This window comes from Rana temporaria (genome assembly GCF_905171775.1).
Source record: "Rana temporaria chromosome 11 unlocalized genomic scaffold, aRanTem1.1 chr11z, whole genome shotgun sequence".
Classification (NCBI taxonomy): domain Eukaryota; kingdom Metazoa; phylum Chordata; class Amphibia; order Anura; family Ranidae; genus Rana; species Rana temporaria.
Genome location: NW_024404490.1, coordinates 224,196 through 237,670, shown reverse-complemented (window position 1 = coordinate 237,670; position 13,475 = coordinate 224,196). Strand labels below are relative to the sequence as shown.

General features: G+C 46.6%; 1 protein-coding gene across 2 annotated transcripts in view; it reads right to left on the bottom strand.

Annotated features, from left to right (window-relative positions):
• Nucleotides 1-13,475, bottom strand: part of LOC120921982 (hemicentin-1-like) — a 157,339-nt gene that overhangs the window by 105,290 nt on the left and 38,574 nt on the right. The window contains exons 10-12 of one of the 2 annotated variants that reach the window (XM_040334505.1): nt 11,146-11,463; nt 9,818-9,850; nt 6,045-6,562 (exon numbers count right to left, since the gene is read on the bottom strand). In XM_040334505.1, the coding sequence (XP_040190439.1) occupies nt 6,270-6,562; nt 9,818-9,850; nt 11,146-11,463 (644 nt within the window). In that variant the 3' untranslated portion in view covers nt 6,045-6,269. Of the gene's footprint in view, nt 1-6,044; nt 6,563-9,817; nt 9,851-11,145; nt 11,464-13,475 lie in introns of those variants that run through there. The other variant, XM_040334504.1, reaches the window with a different exon arrangement.

Sequence of the window (13,475 nt, the reverse complement as noted above, 5' to 3'; positions counted from 1 at the left end):
AATGTGGATTATGCCCAGCGCCAGTTACCACCTCTAACAGAGAGCACATGGGGACCGGGTAGGCAGCATAGTTGTAAAGGCAGAAGGTGCATTCTATGCCTTCTGTGTGTAGCAGCCCCCCTAAAAATTACCTGAGCCCCCTCTCTGTCCAGCGATGTCCATGATTCCCTCGCCCGTCCGGGACTCTACTCCTGATTGGCTGAGGCACAACAGCGGCGCCATTGGCTCTGTGACTGTCAAAGTCAGTTAGCCAATCAGAGTAGAGAGCAAGCTGTTTGCTGTTAGGGCACCTTGACAGGAGGGAGGGGCCGGGAGCACAGAAGAGGGACTGGAGAAGAGGAGGATTGGGGCTGTTCTGTGCAAAACCAATACAGAGAGGAGGTAAGTATGACATGTTTGTTATAAAAATAAAGACTTTACAATCACTTTAACCACTTGCCCACCAGGCCAATTCTGACATTTCTCCCCCTCATGTAAAAATCATAATTTTTTTGCTAGAAAATTACACAGAACCTTATAGACCTTATATACATTATAGATGTTTTTTTAGCAGAGACCCTAGAGAATACAATATTGGTCATTGCAACTTTTTATCTTACACGGTATAAAGTTAGCCCAATTTTTTGCATAAAGTCAAACATGAAGTTGCGCCAAGGAAATAGATACCAAACATGTCACGCTTCAAAATTGCACACACTCGTGGAATGGCACCAAACTTCGGTACTTAAAAATCCCCACAGGCGACGCTTTAATTTTTTTTTACTGGGTACATGTTTTGAGTTACAGAGGAGGGCTAGGGCTAGAATTATCGCGCTCGCTCCAACGTTCGCGGTGACACCTCACATGTGTGATTTCAACACCATTTTCATATGTGGGTGGGACTTACGTATGCATTTTAAAAAATGTTTTTTTTCTCTTTTATTGGTAATTTTACTTAAAATTTTCTAATTTGACACTTTAAAAAAATAAATTGATCACTTTTATTCCTATTACAAGGAATATAAACATCCCATGTAATAGAAATATGACATGACAGGTCCTCTTTACAGTGAGATATGGGGGAGGGGTCAATAAGACTCCACATCTCACCTCTAGGCTGGAAAGCCTAAAAAAAAAGGAAAACGATCACGGCTTCCCAGCAGAGGCCAGGCGTGACGTTGTAACATCGCGCCTGGCCTCCGAACGATCTTAGAGACTCTATGGTGGACATCCGGGGGCGGTGGATCCGTTCTCTGACTTACCCATCGCATCGGTGAGTCGGTAGAAGCACGGGAGGACGGTGGGAGGGGGGGTGTCCACTATCGCCGCCTGTAAGAACGATCAAGCGATGGAACAACCACTATGATCGTTCTTATGGTGGAGGGAATCGTCAGCTGAAAATGCCGATCTCTGAATGATGCCTGTAGCTGCACCCGAGATATCCCCTCCCACAAAGCCCAGACGTCGGCAAGTGGTTAAAGCGAAGGTCTACACAAAACGTGAACCTCCGCTTTTCAGAACCCTCCCCCCCTCCGGTGTCACATTTGGCACCTTTCACGGGGAAGGGGGTGCAGATACCTGTATAATACAGGTATTTGCACCCACTTCCGGGAATACACTCCCGCGGGAGTCACGCCCCTTCCCGTCCCCCCGCTGTGTTCTGGGAAACACACAGGTCCCAGAACAGAGCGGGGACCACTGAGGACGCACAGCGTGACTCGCGCATGCGCAGTAGGGAACTGGGCAGTGAAGCCACAACGCTTCACTTCCTGATTCCCTCACCGAGGATGGCGGCGGGGGCAGCCGAGAGACGAGCGATTGCTCGGCTTCGGCTGCTGACATTGCTGGCACCCTGGACAGGTAAGTGTCCATTTATTAAAGAGGATGTAAATCCTCTCAAAAAAAATAATGAAAAAAAAAACCTGCAAGACAAAGGCATAATGAGCTAGTATGCATAGCATACTAGCTCATTATGAATTACTTACCTGTGATAGAAGCCCCTGCAGCGGTCCTCGGTCACCTCCTCTGTCGCTGCCATGATACCCGGAGTGACTTCCGGGTATCGTTGCTCCGGCGCTGTGACTGGCCAGAGCAGCGATGACGTCACTCCCGCGCATGTGCCCGGGGGGCACCACTAACGGAATGATCGCCGTTAGAAGCGGCACACTCAGTTCACCTACGCCCGATGTTTACGGCTGTGCTGCTATTTCTGCAAATATCTCCTAAACCTTTTAGGGTTGGGAGATATATGTTGCACCGACAGGTCAGCCTTAATCTAGACTCACCTGTAGGTTAAAGTGGTCTGTAAGGGTTTACAATCACTTTACAAGTCAGCAGCTGCAGTATTTGTAGCTGCTGGCTTTTAATATTATTTTTTTAGGTGGACCTTTAACCACTTCCCGCCTTTAACCACTTCCCGCCCGGTCAATAGTATATTGACGTCCAGCAGGATAACATGCCGGCACGCGCCCGTGGGGGCGGGCAGCGCGGCGATCGGTCATGTGGGGTGTCAGTCTGACACCTTGCATCTCCGATCTCAGTAAAGAGCCTCCAGCGGAGGCTCTTTACCAAGTGATCAGCTGTGTCCAATCACGGCTGATCTTGATGTAAACAGGAAGAGACGTTGATCGGCTCTTCCTCACTCGTGTCTGATAGACGCGAGTAGAGGAGAGCCGATCAGCGGCTCTCCTGACAGGGGGGTTCACACTGATTGTTGATTTGAGTTGATTGCCACTTGCAGTTGAGGTGGCGTGGTGTGGCTGAGCTCATGGGCATGCGTTTTTAATTCTATACTATATTTATATTTTTTTTAAATAAAGATTGAATCGGGAATATACCGCTGTCATTTCCTTCTCCTATCCTGGAGCTAAGGACAACTTTTGGGTTCTCTTTTCTCCCACCCCTCCCTAGTTTTGGCTACCCGTCCTGTTCTAAAAGGGAACTCCACCGTGTTCTGGGTGAGTCGGTACACCCGTTACCCAATTGGACCAGTGAGACTTTGGTCATCAGGATCCTACCTGTTTATCAAATTCTTTTTGACCCAAAAAAGCCAACATGGCAACAATATTTAAAAAGGGCCGAGATTTATTCCTGGAAATTACAAGCCAGTCAGCCTAACATCGATAGTATGTCAATTATTGGAGGGGATGATAAGGGACTATATAGAAGAATTTGCAGATGAAAACGTATAATTAGTAGTAATCAGCATGGGTTTATGAAGGATCGTTCTTACCAAACCAATCGGTTAACTTTCTATGAGGAAGTGAGCTGCCATCTAGAAGGTCCATGGAATGTTGTGTATCTGGATTTTGCAAAAGCATTTTAATTTATATACTGAGGTCTGTCGGTATGGATCATAGGGTTTGTACACTGATGGAAAACTGGTTTCAGGAGCGTGTCCATAGGGTGGTGATAAATGCCATAAACTCCTACTGGTCTGGAGTGGTAAGTGGGGTCCTCCAAGGATCTGTCCTGGGACCAAGTCTGTGTAATTTATTGATAAATGATATAGAGGTCGGTCGGTATAAATAGCTCAATCTCAGTGTTTGCTGAAGGTACAAAGCTAAGATGACAGACTCAGCAATGGCATGCAAAGCCAAGCTGCAGCAAGCAAAGCCAACAGAATATTGGCATGCATTAAAAAGGGGATTAACTCCAAAAATGAAACAATAATCCTATTGGGGGGAGGGGTTGGATGGAGATAAAGCAATAATTAGACCACTTTACTAGACTCTGGTCCGGCCACATCTGAAATTCAGTCCAGTTCTGGTCACCAGTCCTCGGGAAGGATGTGCTTGAACTAGAGAGAGAGTCCAGACAAGGGCAACAAAGCTAATAGGATGGAGGACCTCAGTTATGGGGGATGGAGGACCTCACTTACGAACAAACATCTAAAGACATTAAACGTATCCTCCCGGGAGAAGAGACGCTGAGAGGGGATATACTTCAATGGCTGTAACGGAATGGCCCGTGACACCCAGAGACTTTTGAAGGATGGGGGGTACTCCTGTGCCAGCGTCACTAATGACTCTTGTGTGTAGGGTCATCCTGTGCCCCTTTTGGGCATAGTATGAATGAGAACTGATATCTCGGATTACATGAGATGGGACATTAATGATAATTCATGTACTGCAGGATCTTGAGATATTACAGTTTGGTTAATTCTGTCCACAACAGGTCAATAAGAGAGTGTCTCCTTCAATGCTTAACATAGACTGTTGAGATGCTAATTAAGTCCCCCTGGCTGTAGTTGGGGCTTGCTGTGATTGCATTCTGTGTCCATTGTGCTAATTACGTCTGCTTCTACAGACCTTTTCATTGTGTGATGCTAATGACACTGTTTTGTGTGAAAAGTCTATTGATGATAAGATGTGACTTGTCAACTGTAGTAATTACCTTCTCTAAATACGGTGCCAGAATGTCTGTCTGATGTGGATTGGAGGGGGGAACTCGTTAAGCACCCATTGTGTGATGTTTTGGGTGGAGAATTTCATTGTCCCTGTGATTACTGAAGCATGCTTTGTAACTGTATAAAAACCTGAGAGCTTACCATTAAAGCATTCATTTGTTTGACTCAGAGAACAGAGCTTGCTTGTCTCGTTTATTCTGGGGAATGGAATGGGTCCTGCCGGCTGGATTGTCGGATAAGCTGTCGTGGGGCGATGGAATCGAATATCGTAAACGGTGGTGACCGTTACAATGGCGATTCCAGTGTAGGAAGAAAACTTTACAGTCTCAGGGAGTGTAAGAAGACAAACGGCTACTCAATGAATTTGGAGGAGACGTAGTTTAACCGTAAACTGCATAGAGGGTTCTTTACTGTCAGAGCGGTAAGGATGTGGAACTCCCTTCCAGTGGTGTCAGTGGGAAGTGTTGATAGTTTCAAAAACTGTTAGATAGGCATCTTAGAAAACACGCTCACACAGGTTTTACAAATGCCCATAGTTTATTATGGCTTACCAGAGGATGGCACCAGATGTGAAATGTCTCCGAGCCTCGTAGGACCCCTTCCTCAGTTCTTTGATCCCGGAACCCTACCAGACAGCACAGCCAGATCTTCACCCATCAATACAGCTATAGCAGGACAGCCTGGTCAGAACACAATTATAAGGTCACGCCTCATGTTCTCTGCAGCACATGAGGCGATTTAGTTTCGCATTTCTGGCGCTATACAAGTTACTCATTCATTCATTCACATCTTATTGGCTCCCGGAAATTCCCCTCCCTCTCCCAGTCTGAGTGCTGCTGAGAAGGAGATTATAGGACGATTGTAATGAGACAAATATACGGACTTGTGATATCTGATTGGAGTTCAGCTTTAAAGGGAAACCATATTTGCCATCTTTAGAAAAACCCATCGATATGATTGGTCTGATGGAACATTGTGTCATTCTATGAATATTTTATAATCATTTATAAATCATATTTCTCCATTTATCTCCATCCTCTGTTTCCTGCTATGCAGAGCTACACAGTGACTGCACTTTACCGATCTCCTCTCCCATTGTAAGTCTATAGGTCAGGTCTGGTGAAGAGAACCAGTCATGTCAGTAATGTTCTAGGAGTTGTCTGCGATAGTCTGCAGATCCCTCCACATGTCTTTATATGTCTGCTGGGCACACCAAAGCCGGGAAGTTCTATAATACAAATCTGGGTTCAACATAGAAAGTTCCGAACCCCCAATTCCTGCAACCGCCATCACCTCTCATATCTTATAGTCATGTGTGGGAGGAGCTTCATATACATTATATAATGTGTGGGAGAGGCTGAGCTTTATATACGTTATATAATGTGTGGGAGGAGCTCTATATACATTATGGGGGTGTCCTGACTATGGGGCTCCTGGGGGAGGAAACTCTTACAGCCTGATTTCACAATAACCATACAAAAGATTTCTCACTGAATGTCCATTAGATCCAGGAGCCTTTCCCCGGAGAGATCCAATGATTCCTCATTCTGTCACACTGATCCTCCGGCTTCAATACTGTCACTGATATGGTCAGATGACCGCCATTAATGAGAAGATATGAGACCCTCCTCCGATCACCTCCTCATATGGTCAGATGATCGCCATTAATGAGAAGATATGAGTCCCTCCTCCGATCTCCTCCTCATATGGTCAGATGACCGCCATTAATGAGAAGATATGAGTCCCTCCTCCGATCTCCTCCTCATATGGTCAGATGACCGCCATTAATAGGAAGATATGAGTCCCTCCTCCGATCTCCTCCTCATATGGTCAGATGACCGCCATTAATGAGAAGATATGAGACCCTCCTCCGATCTCCTCCTCACACCAGTGGCAGTGTGAAGAAATCCTCTACAGTCCGATAATTATAAAACACCTCCAGTTTGATTGAACGGTCTTTTTCCTCCGGTGTGAAGGTGATGGTGGATGTACAGTCGGTGCCGTCCTGTCTGTTCTCCATCTCCCCATCAATAGGAAACATTCCTGTAGACCAGGTGAACTCTGCACTGTCTGCTGAACATTCTTCAATGTACGCCACAAGAGTCACCTCCTCACCCACCCGGGGGCGCTCCGTCACACATTTAATTTCCCGTATTTGGAACTTCTTCTCCGGTCCTGTGGAGGGAAGAACATTATTATTATTGGCGAGCCAGTCATGACCTGTCTGATGTCAGATACCATACTCCGCTTCTCTTCAATCCCCTCCTCCCCCAACACCACATACTCACTTTTACTTCACTCCCCACCAGAGGCTGGAGAACAACCTGTACTTCCAGGTATGGAGGAGCATGTGACTCACCCCATGTGGCAGTGATGGGACCAATCAGCATGTACCAGAGCTGTCACATGGGGAGAGTGTATACTGAGACTTGAAAGACTCTGAGCTTATATAGCTTCTCCTGCTGCTGGCAGTTGAGCGGTGTGGCGGGGGAGGGAAGGGAAGTATGGTCTGCGGAGGAGGGGGGGGGGTGATAGGGGAACTTGTTGGTTTGCATTGTATGAGGAGGAATGGACTCACTTAAAGGCACCAATATTGAAAAAAGCAGAATGGTGAACAGTCATTATTTACTTTGTTTGGGATCTTGAAAGAAAGATTCTGCATTAGAAAAATGAAATCAGGTTTTAGAAATACAACCCTAAAGATCTATCGTTATAATTTTTTTTCAATTCTGTCCCCTATGGGACAAGGTGCATGTAGTATTTGTCCCATATTGCTAGGTGCTCTCTACCCCTTATGAGTACCAACCCCCACCCCTTCCCAGGGCTGAACTGACAACAACTAGAAAGGAGACGGCTGATTCATAACTGCAACTTGTAAGTATTCAAGCTACTCCCTATTTTGTGCCGGGTCACCCCTATACACATCTGGGTCATATTTTATACCCCCATGTACTTCTTTTTACTTGTTGTTACTTATTGGCCGGATTAACTACCTCCGTATACTCTTATACACAGCTGGATCAGCTTAGTGCTGGTGTTCTAACGAGCTGGTTCCTACCATCGATATGGTTCCGAGCCAACGGAAATCTCCAAGGCTCAACAGCTGTTTGTCAGCGGTAGACGCGCTCGCTCCCGATGGCTGATTATACACTCTATAGTACATGCGGATGTGATATTGACCAGTGTTTTTTTGATTGGTTATCCACGCCGCGGACAACCAATCAAAAAGCACTGCTCAATATCACATCCGCCCCTTGCTGTGTAGAACGGCTTGTATAGAGCGCCGTGTATAATCAGCCATCGAGAGCGAGCGCGTCTACAGCTGATAATCAGCTGTTGAGCCTCAGAGATTTCCGTGGCCTCCTACTGCGCCTGCGCAGTCGAGGCAGGAACCATATCGATGTAGGAACCAGCTCAAGAAGATACCGGCTCAAGGCACCGGAACATGTGAGTTTGTGATATTTTTTAACTTTAATCCATTTTTATATAATACACGACTACACTATGATGGCTGTTTGTGTGTTCCATGAGAGTTCACAGAGCAAGACACTCAAAAAGAGCAGTGGGGAGGATTGCAATACGGAGTGGTTATCCTTATGAAGGCGCGTATCCTAGCCCTATCTGTTGAGTGGCCATTTCACAGGGTGTGGTGAATGCACATTTATGGTGAAGGTAGTAGCATAGGAAGTTACCATTTGAAAAGGAGCGATCATTCACTGAGGACATTTTTTGCATTTTCTTCACTTGATTTTTCCATTTGGTATTATTTACTGTTTTTTTTAATGATGGACTTAATGAATTGCACAACACATTTTTTTGTTTAAACACTTTGGCCCAGATTCACGTACATCGGCGTATCTTTGAGTGGGCGTGGCTCATCTCATATGCGCTACGCCGACGCAACATAGAGAGGCAAGACCAGTATTCACAAAGCACTTGCTCCCTAAGTTACGGCGGCGTAGCGTAAATGGGACAGCGTAAGCCCGTCTAATTCAAATTAAGAAGGTAGTGGGCGTGTTGTATTAAAATTAACCGTGACCCCATGTAAATCATTTACATATTCGACGCGTAAATCAATGGAAGCGCCCCTTGCGGCCAGCGTAAATATGCGCCCAAGATACGACGGGGTAGGAGACTTACGTCGGTCGGATGGAGCCAGAATTCAGGCGTATCTTGTTTCAAGAATAAGGTGCATAGATACGACAGCGCATTCTAGAACTTACGCGGCGTATCAGAAGATACGTCGCGTAAGTCGTAAGTGAATCTGGCCCTTTATATTTTTTGAAGTGGCAAATTTGTACATACTTTCTCATTTTTTATATATTTATATAATTTAATCTATTTTGTATTGGGCACGAGCACTTTGATCACTGGAATTGTTGTTCATGGTATGCATAATTTGAACTGGCATATATATGACAGGTTTCACATAACAGGTTTGGATATACTACACCAGGGCTCAAAATTTCAAGTCCTGAGCTACTAGCCAGGCCTCAAGGCATACTCGCCACCAGTTGCCCCGCCCAACCCCTACCATGCCCCGCCCCTAGACACGCCCTCATAAATCTCATTAAATTACACGTAAATGTTTTATGTAGAATATACCTATAGAGTACGGAGCTCACGTTATTTATACACTAATTGGTGTTGGTTTTGGATATTATAGAGAGTGGTAATATATATAAAAAAGTTAGCGCGATCCATCTATCCTACAGAAGTATTACAGCTTATATTTCCATCCCTAGACATGCATGCAGTGCGGGAAGGACCCTCTACAAGGGTGCTCCACAAATACAAAGGTCTGGAAAGAACCACACTGTCCTTATGATGCGCAGTTTTTGCTTTTAGCCCTGGTTCACACTGGTACGTTTTGACATGTCAAATCGGCGGCATTTGCCGGCAATGGCACCGTCCTAATCAGTGCGACGCCCCATCTGCGATTTACATTGACATCTGTGCAGAATGTCTCTGAAATTGCGGCCTGAAATCGGGGACTGACAAGCGGGAGTGAAAATGTGCGAGGGAACCCGGGCTAAATGTGATAATGACTTCACAAAATAAACATAATGTGAATCACTAAAGAGGGTTCAATAAACAATAATACTGCTCCGCATTGCATCTAAAGGTTAGACTGGCTGTAAACCCACTTTTTGGACTCCTACCTAGAGGTGGTCCTAGAATAAGGCTTACCTATAGGTAGTGGAAATATCTCCTAAATGTGCGCCGTTTAGGAGATATTTCACTTGTAGTCCCCAGAAAATTTCAACGGCGCATGCGCTGGGAAGAAACGAAACTAAGTGCCGTTTCTTCCCTAGCCTGTGCCGTTAATCGTGGCTCCCATGCGCATGCGCGGGAGTGACGTGACACAGCTCCGGCACCTATAAACAAAAAAAAAACATACATTTTGAAGAAAATATAAATCATTATTACCAGTTTTTGTTGCTTCCTCCTTATTAGAATCTCCTATAAAACAAGAGAAATATTTACCAATCTAAAATAAATCGAATTATTGCACAAATATCATTAAATGTCAATATTTTGATAATTGGATCCATAAAAATAGGTGACCTCAACTACACAATAAGCGCCCCCTCTGGGCTGAGGGTGATGGGATGTACATGGAGCGCCCCCTCTGGGCTGAGGGTGATGGGATGTACATGGAGCGCCCCCTCTGGGCTGAGGGTGATGGGATGAACATGGAGCGCCCCCTCTGGGCTGAGGGTGATGGGATGTACATGGAGCGCCCCCTCTAGGCTGAGGGTGATGGGATATACATGGAGCGCCCCCTCTGGGCTGAGGGTAATGGGATGTACATGGAGCGCCCCCTCTGTGGTGAGGGTGATGGGATGTACATGGAGCACCCCCTCTGGACTGAGGGTGATGGGATGTACATGGAGAGCCCCCTCTGGGATGAGGGTGATGGGATATACATGGAGCACCCCCTCTGGACTGAGGGTGATGGGATGTACATGGAGCGCCCCCCTCTGGGCTGAGGGTGATGGGATATACATGGAGCACCCCCTCTGGACTGAGGGTGATGGGATGTACATGGAGCGCCCCCCTCTGGGCTGAGGGTGATGGGATATACATGGAGCACCCCCTCTGGACTGAGGGTGATGGGATGTACATGGAGCGCCCCCCTCTGGACTGAGGGTGATGGGATGTACATGGAGCGCCCCCCTCTGGGCTGAGGGTGATGGGATATACATGGAGCACCCCCTCTGGACTGAGGGTGATGGGATGTACATGGAGCGCCCCCCTCTGGGCTGAGGGTGATGGGATGTACATGGAGCGCCCCCTCTGGGGTGAGGGTGATGAGATGTACATGGAGCGACCCCCTCTGGGCTGAGGGTGATGGGATGTACATGGAGCGCCCCCTCTGGACTGAGGGTGATGGGATGTACATGGAGCGCCCCCCTCTGGGCTGAGGGTGATGGGATGTACATGGAGCGCCCCCTCTGGGGTGAGGGTGATGAGATGTACATGGAGCGCCCCCTCTGGGCTGAGGGTGATGGGATGTACATGGAGCGCCCCCCCTGGTCTGACGGTGATGGGATGTACATGGAGCGCCCCCCTCTGGGCTGAGGGTGATGGGATGTACATGGAGCGCCCCCTCTGGGCTGAGGGTGATGGGATGTACATGGAGCGCCCCCTCTGGGCTGAGGGTGATGGGATGTACATGGAGAGCCCCCTCTGGGCTCATCTAATGAATAATATATGAACACATCATAAATATGAAGAAAACAAGGGTATCTCACCTGTCAGGTGCAGAGTATATCGCTTCTCTCGGATGGTCTTGGACTGACTGTGGGTCACCTCACACCGGAGGGTCGTATTATGATCGGTCATCTTCGGGGTGAAGATCACTGTGCTGGAAGATTTATACAGACCGTCCAATCCGATCTCTGGATCTGATATCGTCACCTCAGATTGGGAGAACATGCAGAACTCCTTATACCATTTTATTTGTAGATCTCGGGGGGAGTATCCGGATATTGTTACTGTGAATGAGGCTTCCTGATTGGCTGTCTCTCTCATTGGATGGACAACAATGTCGGATAATGTGGGCGGTCTCTCTGTAATGATAAATACAAACAGATGAGTGTTATTCTGTGTATGGAGAGTAGAGTGAGAGATACGATGGAAGGATAGAAGATTCCGGACATTAGAGACACTACATAAATTGGCCCACTGAGTTGGGCTTGACACCAAATCCGAAAGATAAGGTGACGGTCCTGGGGGTTATCCTTGACGAAAAACTAAGTATGATTCCCCAGGTTAGACAATCGGTTTCGAGAGCCTCCCATTTTCTACGACTTATCCGCAAGGCAAAACATCTCCTGACCCAAGACCAGAGGAAAGACTTAGTCCAGGCTCTAATTATTTCTCGCCTTGACTTTTCAAGCGGAGTCCTACTAGGCATTCCAATGAAATGGTCTAAGAAACTGCAGCTGGTGCAGAATCAAGCAGCCAGGCTTATCTACAATCTCCAAAAGCAAGACCAGCCCTGTGCTCAAAGAACTTCACTGGCTCCCGGTTATAAAACGGACCGATTTTAAAATCCTCTGTCTGATCTACAGGGGCCACCACCAGCTGGGCCCACAGTTCCTATCAGATCTGACCCCACACTATATACCTAGACGCTGTCTTCGCTCAGCCGACAAAGCTCTACTCATTGGCAATACTGACAGGCTAATTTCTATAGGAGGAAAACGGATTGGCTCCGCGGGGGCGACTCTCTGGAACCAAATCCCGCTTAACATTCGCATCTCCCGAAGCCTATATACGTTCAGGAAGAAGCTGAAGACCTGGCTATTCTGCCAAGCATTCCAATCCTAGGCCAATTTTTCTTCGCTGATTTCTTGTTTGTTTTTTCTCCCTTCTCTTTTATTTATGCTCCCCTCGCCAGAACATCCAGGCTATTTTGTCACAAAGCGCTTTGGCACCACCGACCGGTGGTATATGCGCGCTTCCCAAATAAATAGTAATAAATAAATAAATAAATACATGATCACACCCACATATCATAGAAGGATAAAGGCCATTCATCTGAACAGATTGAGGAGCCGTGTCCCCGGGAATGGATCCCGGGAATCCGGACAAAAGGTTACGTCTACAACCCCATCTGTGTCACCACATCACAGAACTTTCCAGGTGGGGGAAGCTGCTTGTAACGGTATGGCCCGTGGGACCCAGAGGCTCTTGAAGGGTGTGGGGTACACCTCTTTTGGCTTTACCAATGACTCTTGTGTCTAGGGTCATCCTATGTCCACTAGGGGCATAGGATGACTGAGAACTGATATCTTGGATTACATGAGATGGGACAGTAATGATAATCCACAATATATTCAAGAATGTCTGCAAAGAACTAATTACAGGTTGTTGATTCTGAACCCAACAGGTCAATAGGAGAGTGACTCATTCAATGTGGAACATAGACTGTTAAGGTGGTAATTAAGTCTGCTACTGTCATGTAAACTAACCTTAGTCTGGCTTCTAAATGCCTTTTCATTGTGTGATGCTAATTAACACTGTATTGTGTGGAATTTCTATTTATGATAAATGTGTATTGTATAGCAGGTGAGAAAAGCTGGAGTCTTGATGTCTGACTTGTCAGCTGTAGCTAATTAACTCATGTGGATTATATCGGTGCCAGAAAGTCTGACTAAAAATGTGTATTGGGCTCCTTGTGTCATGTTGTGGGTGGAGATCAGTCATTGTTCATATTTGGTTGCTGACTGTATATAAGAGCCTGAGTTTTCTCATTAAAGTGTCTATCCGTTTTGAACCAGAGAACAGAGCTGTGTGTCTCCTTTTCTGGGGAATCCATATGGATTGTGGAGTGTCGATAAGCTGTCTTGGGTTCGGAATGGAATATCTTAAACGGCGTTAACCCCTGTCCCATTTGGGGTTCCGTTACAATTGTTGGCAAAGCAGTGGGATGATTCCACTGCCTTAAAGGACGGCTACAAGGACACAGGACAATGGAGACACAGTATGAACGGCTGAAGCTCTCTTCCCTCAAGGACTTACTGGAGAGCCGGGGCAGACCGGCCAACAACCGTAAGAAAAGGGACATTATCGCAGA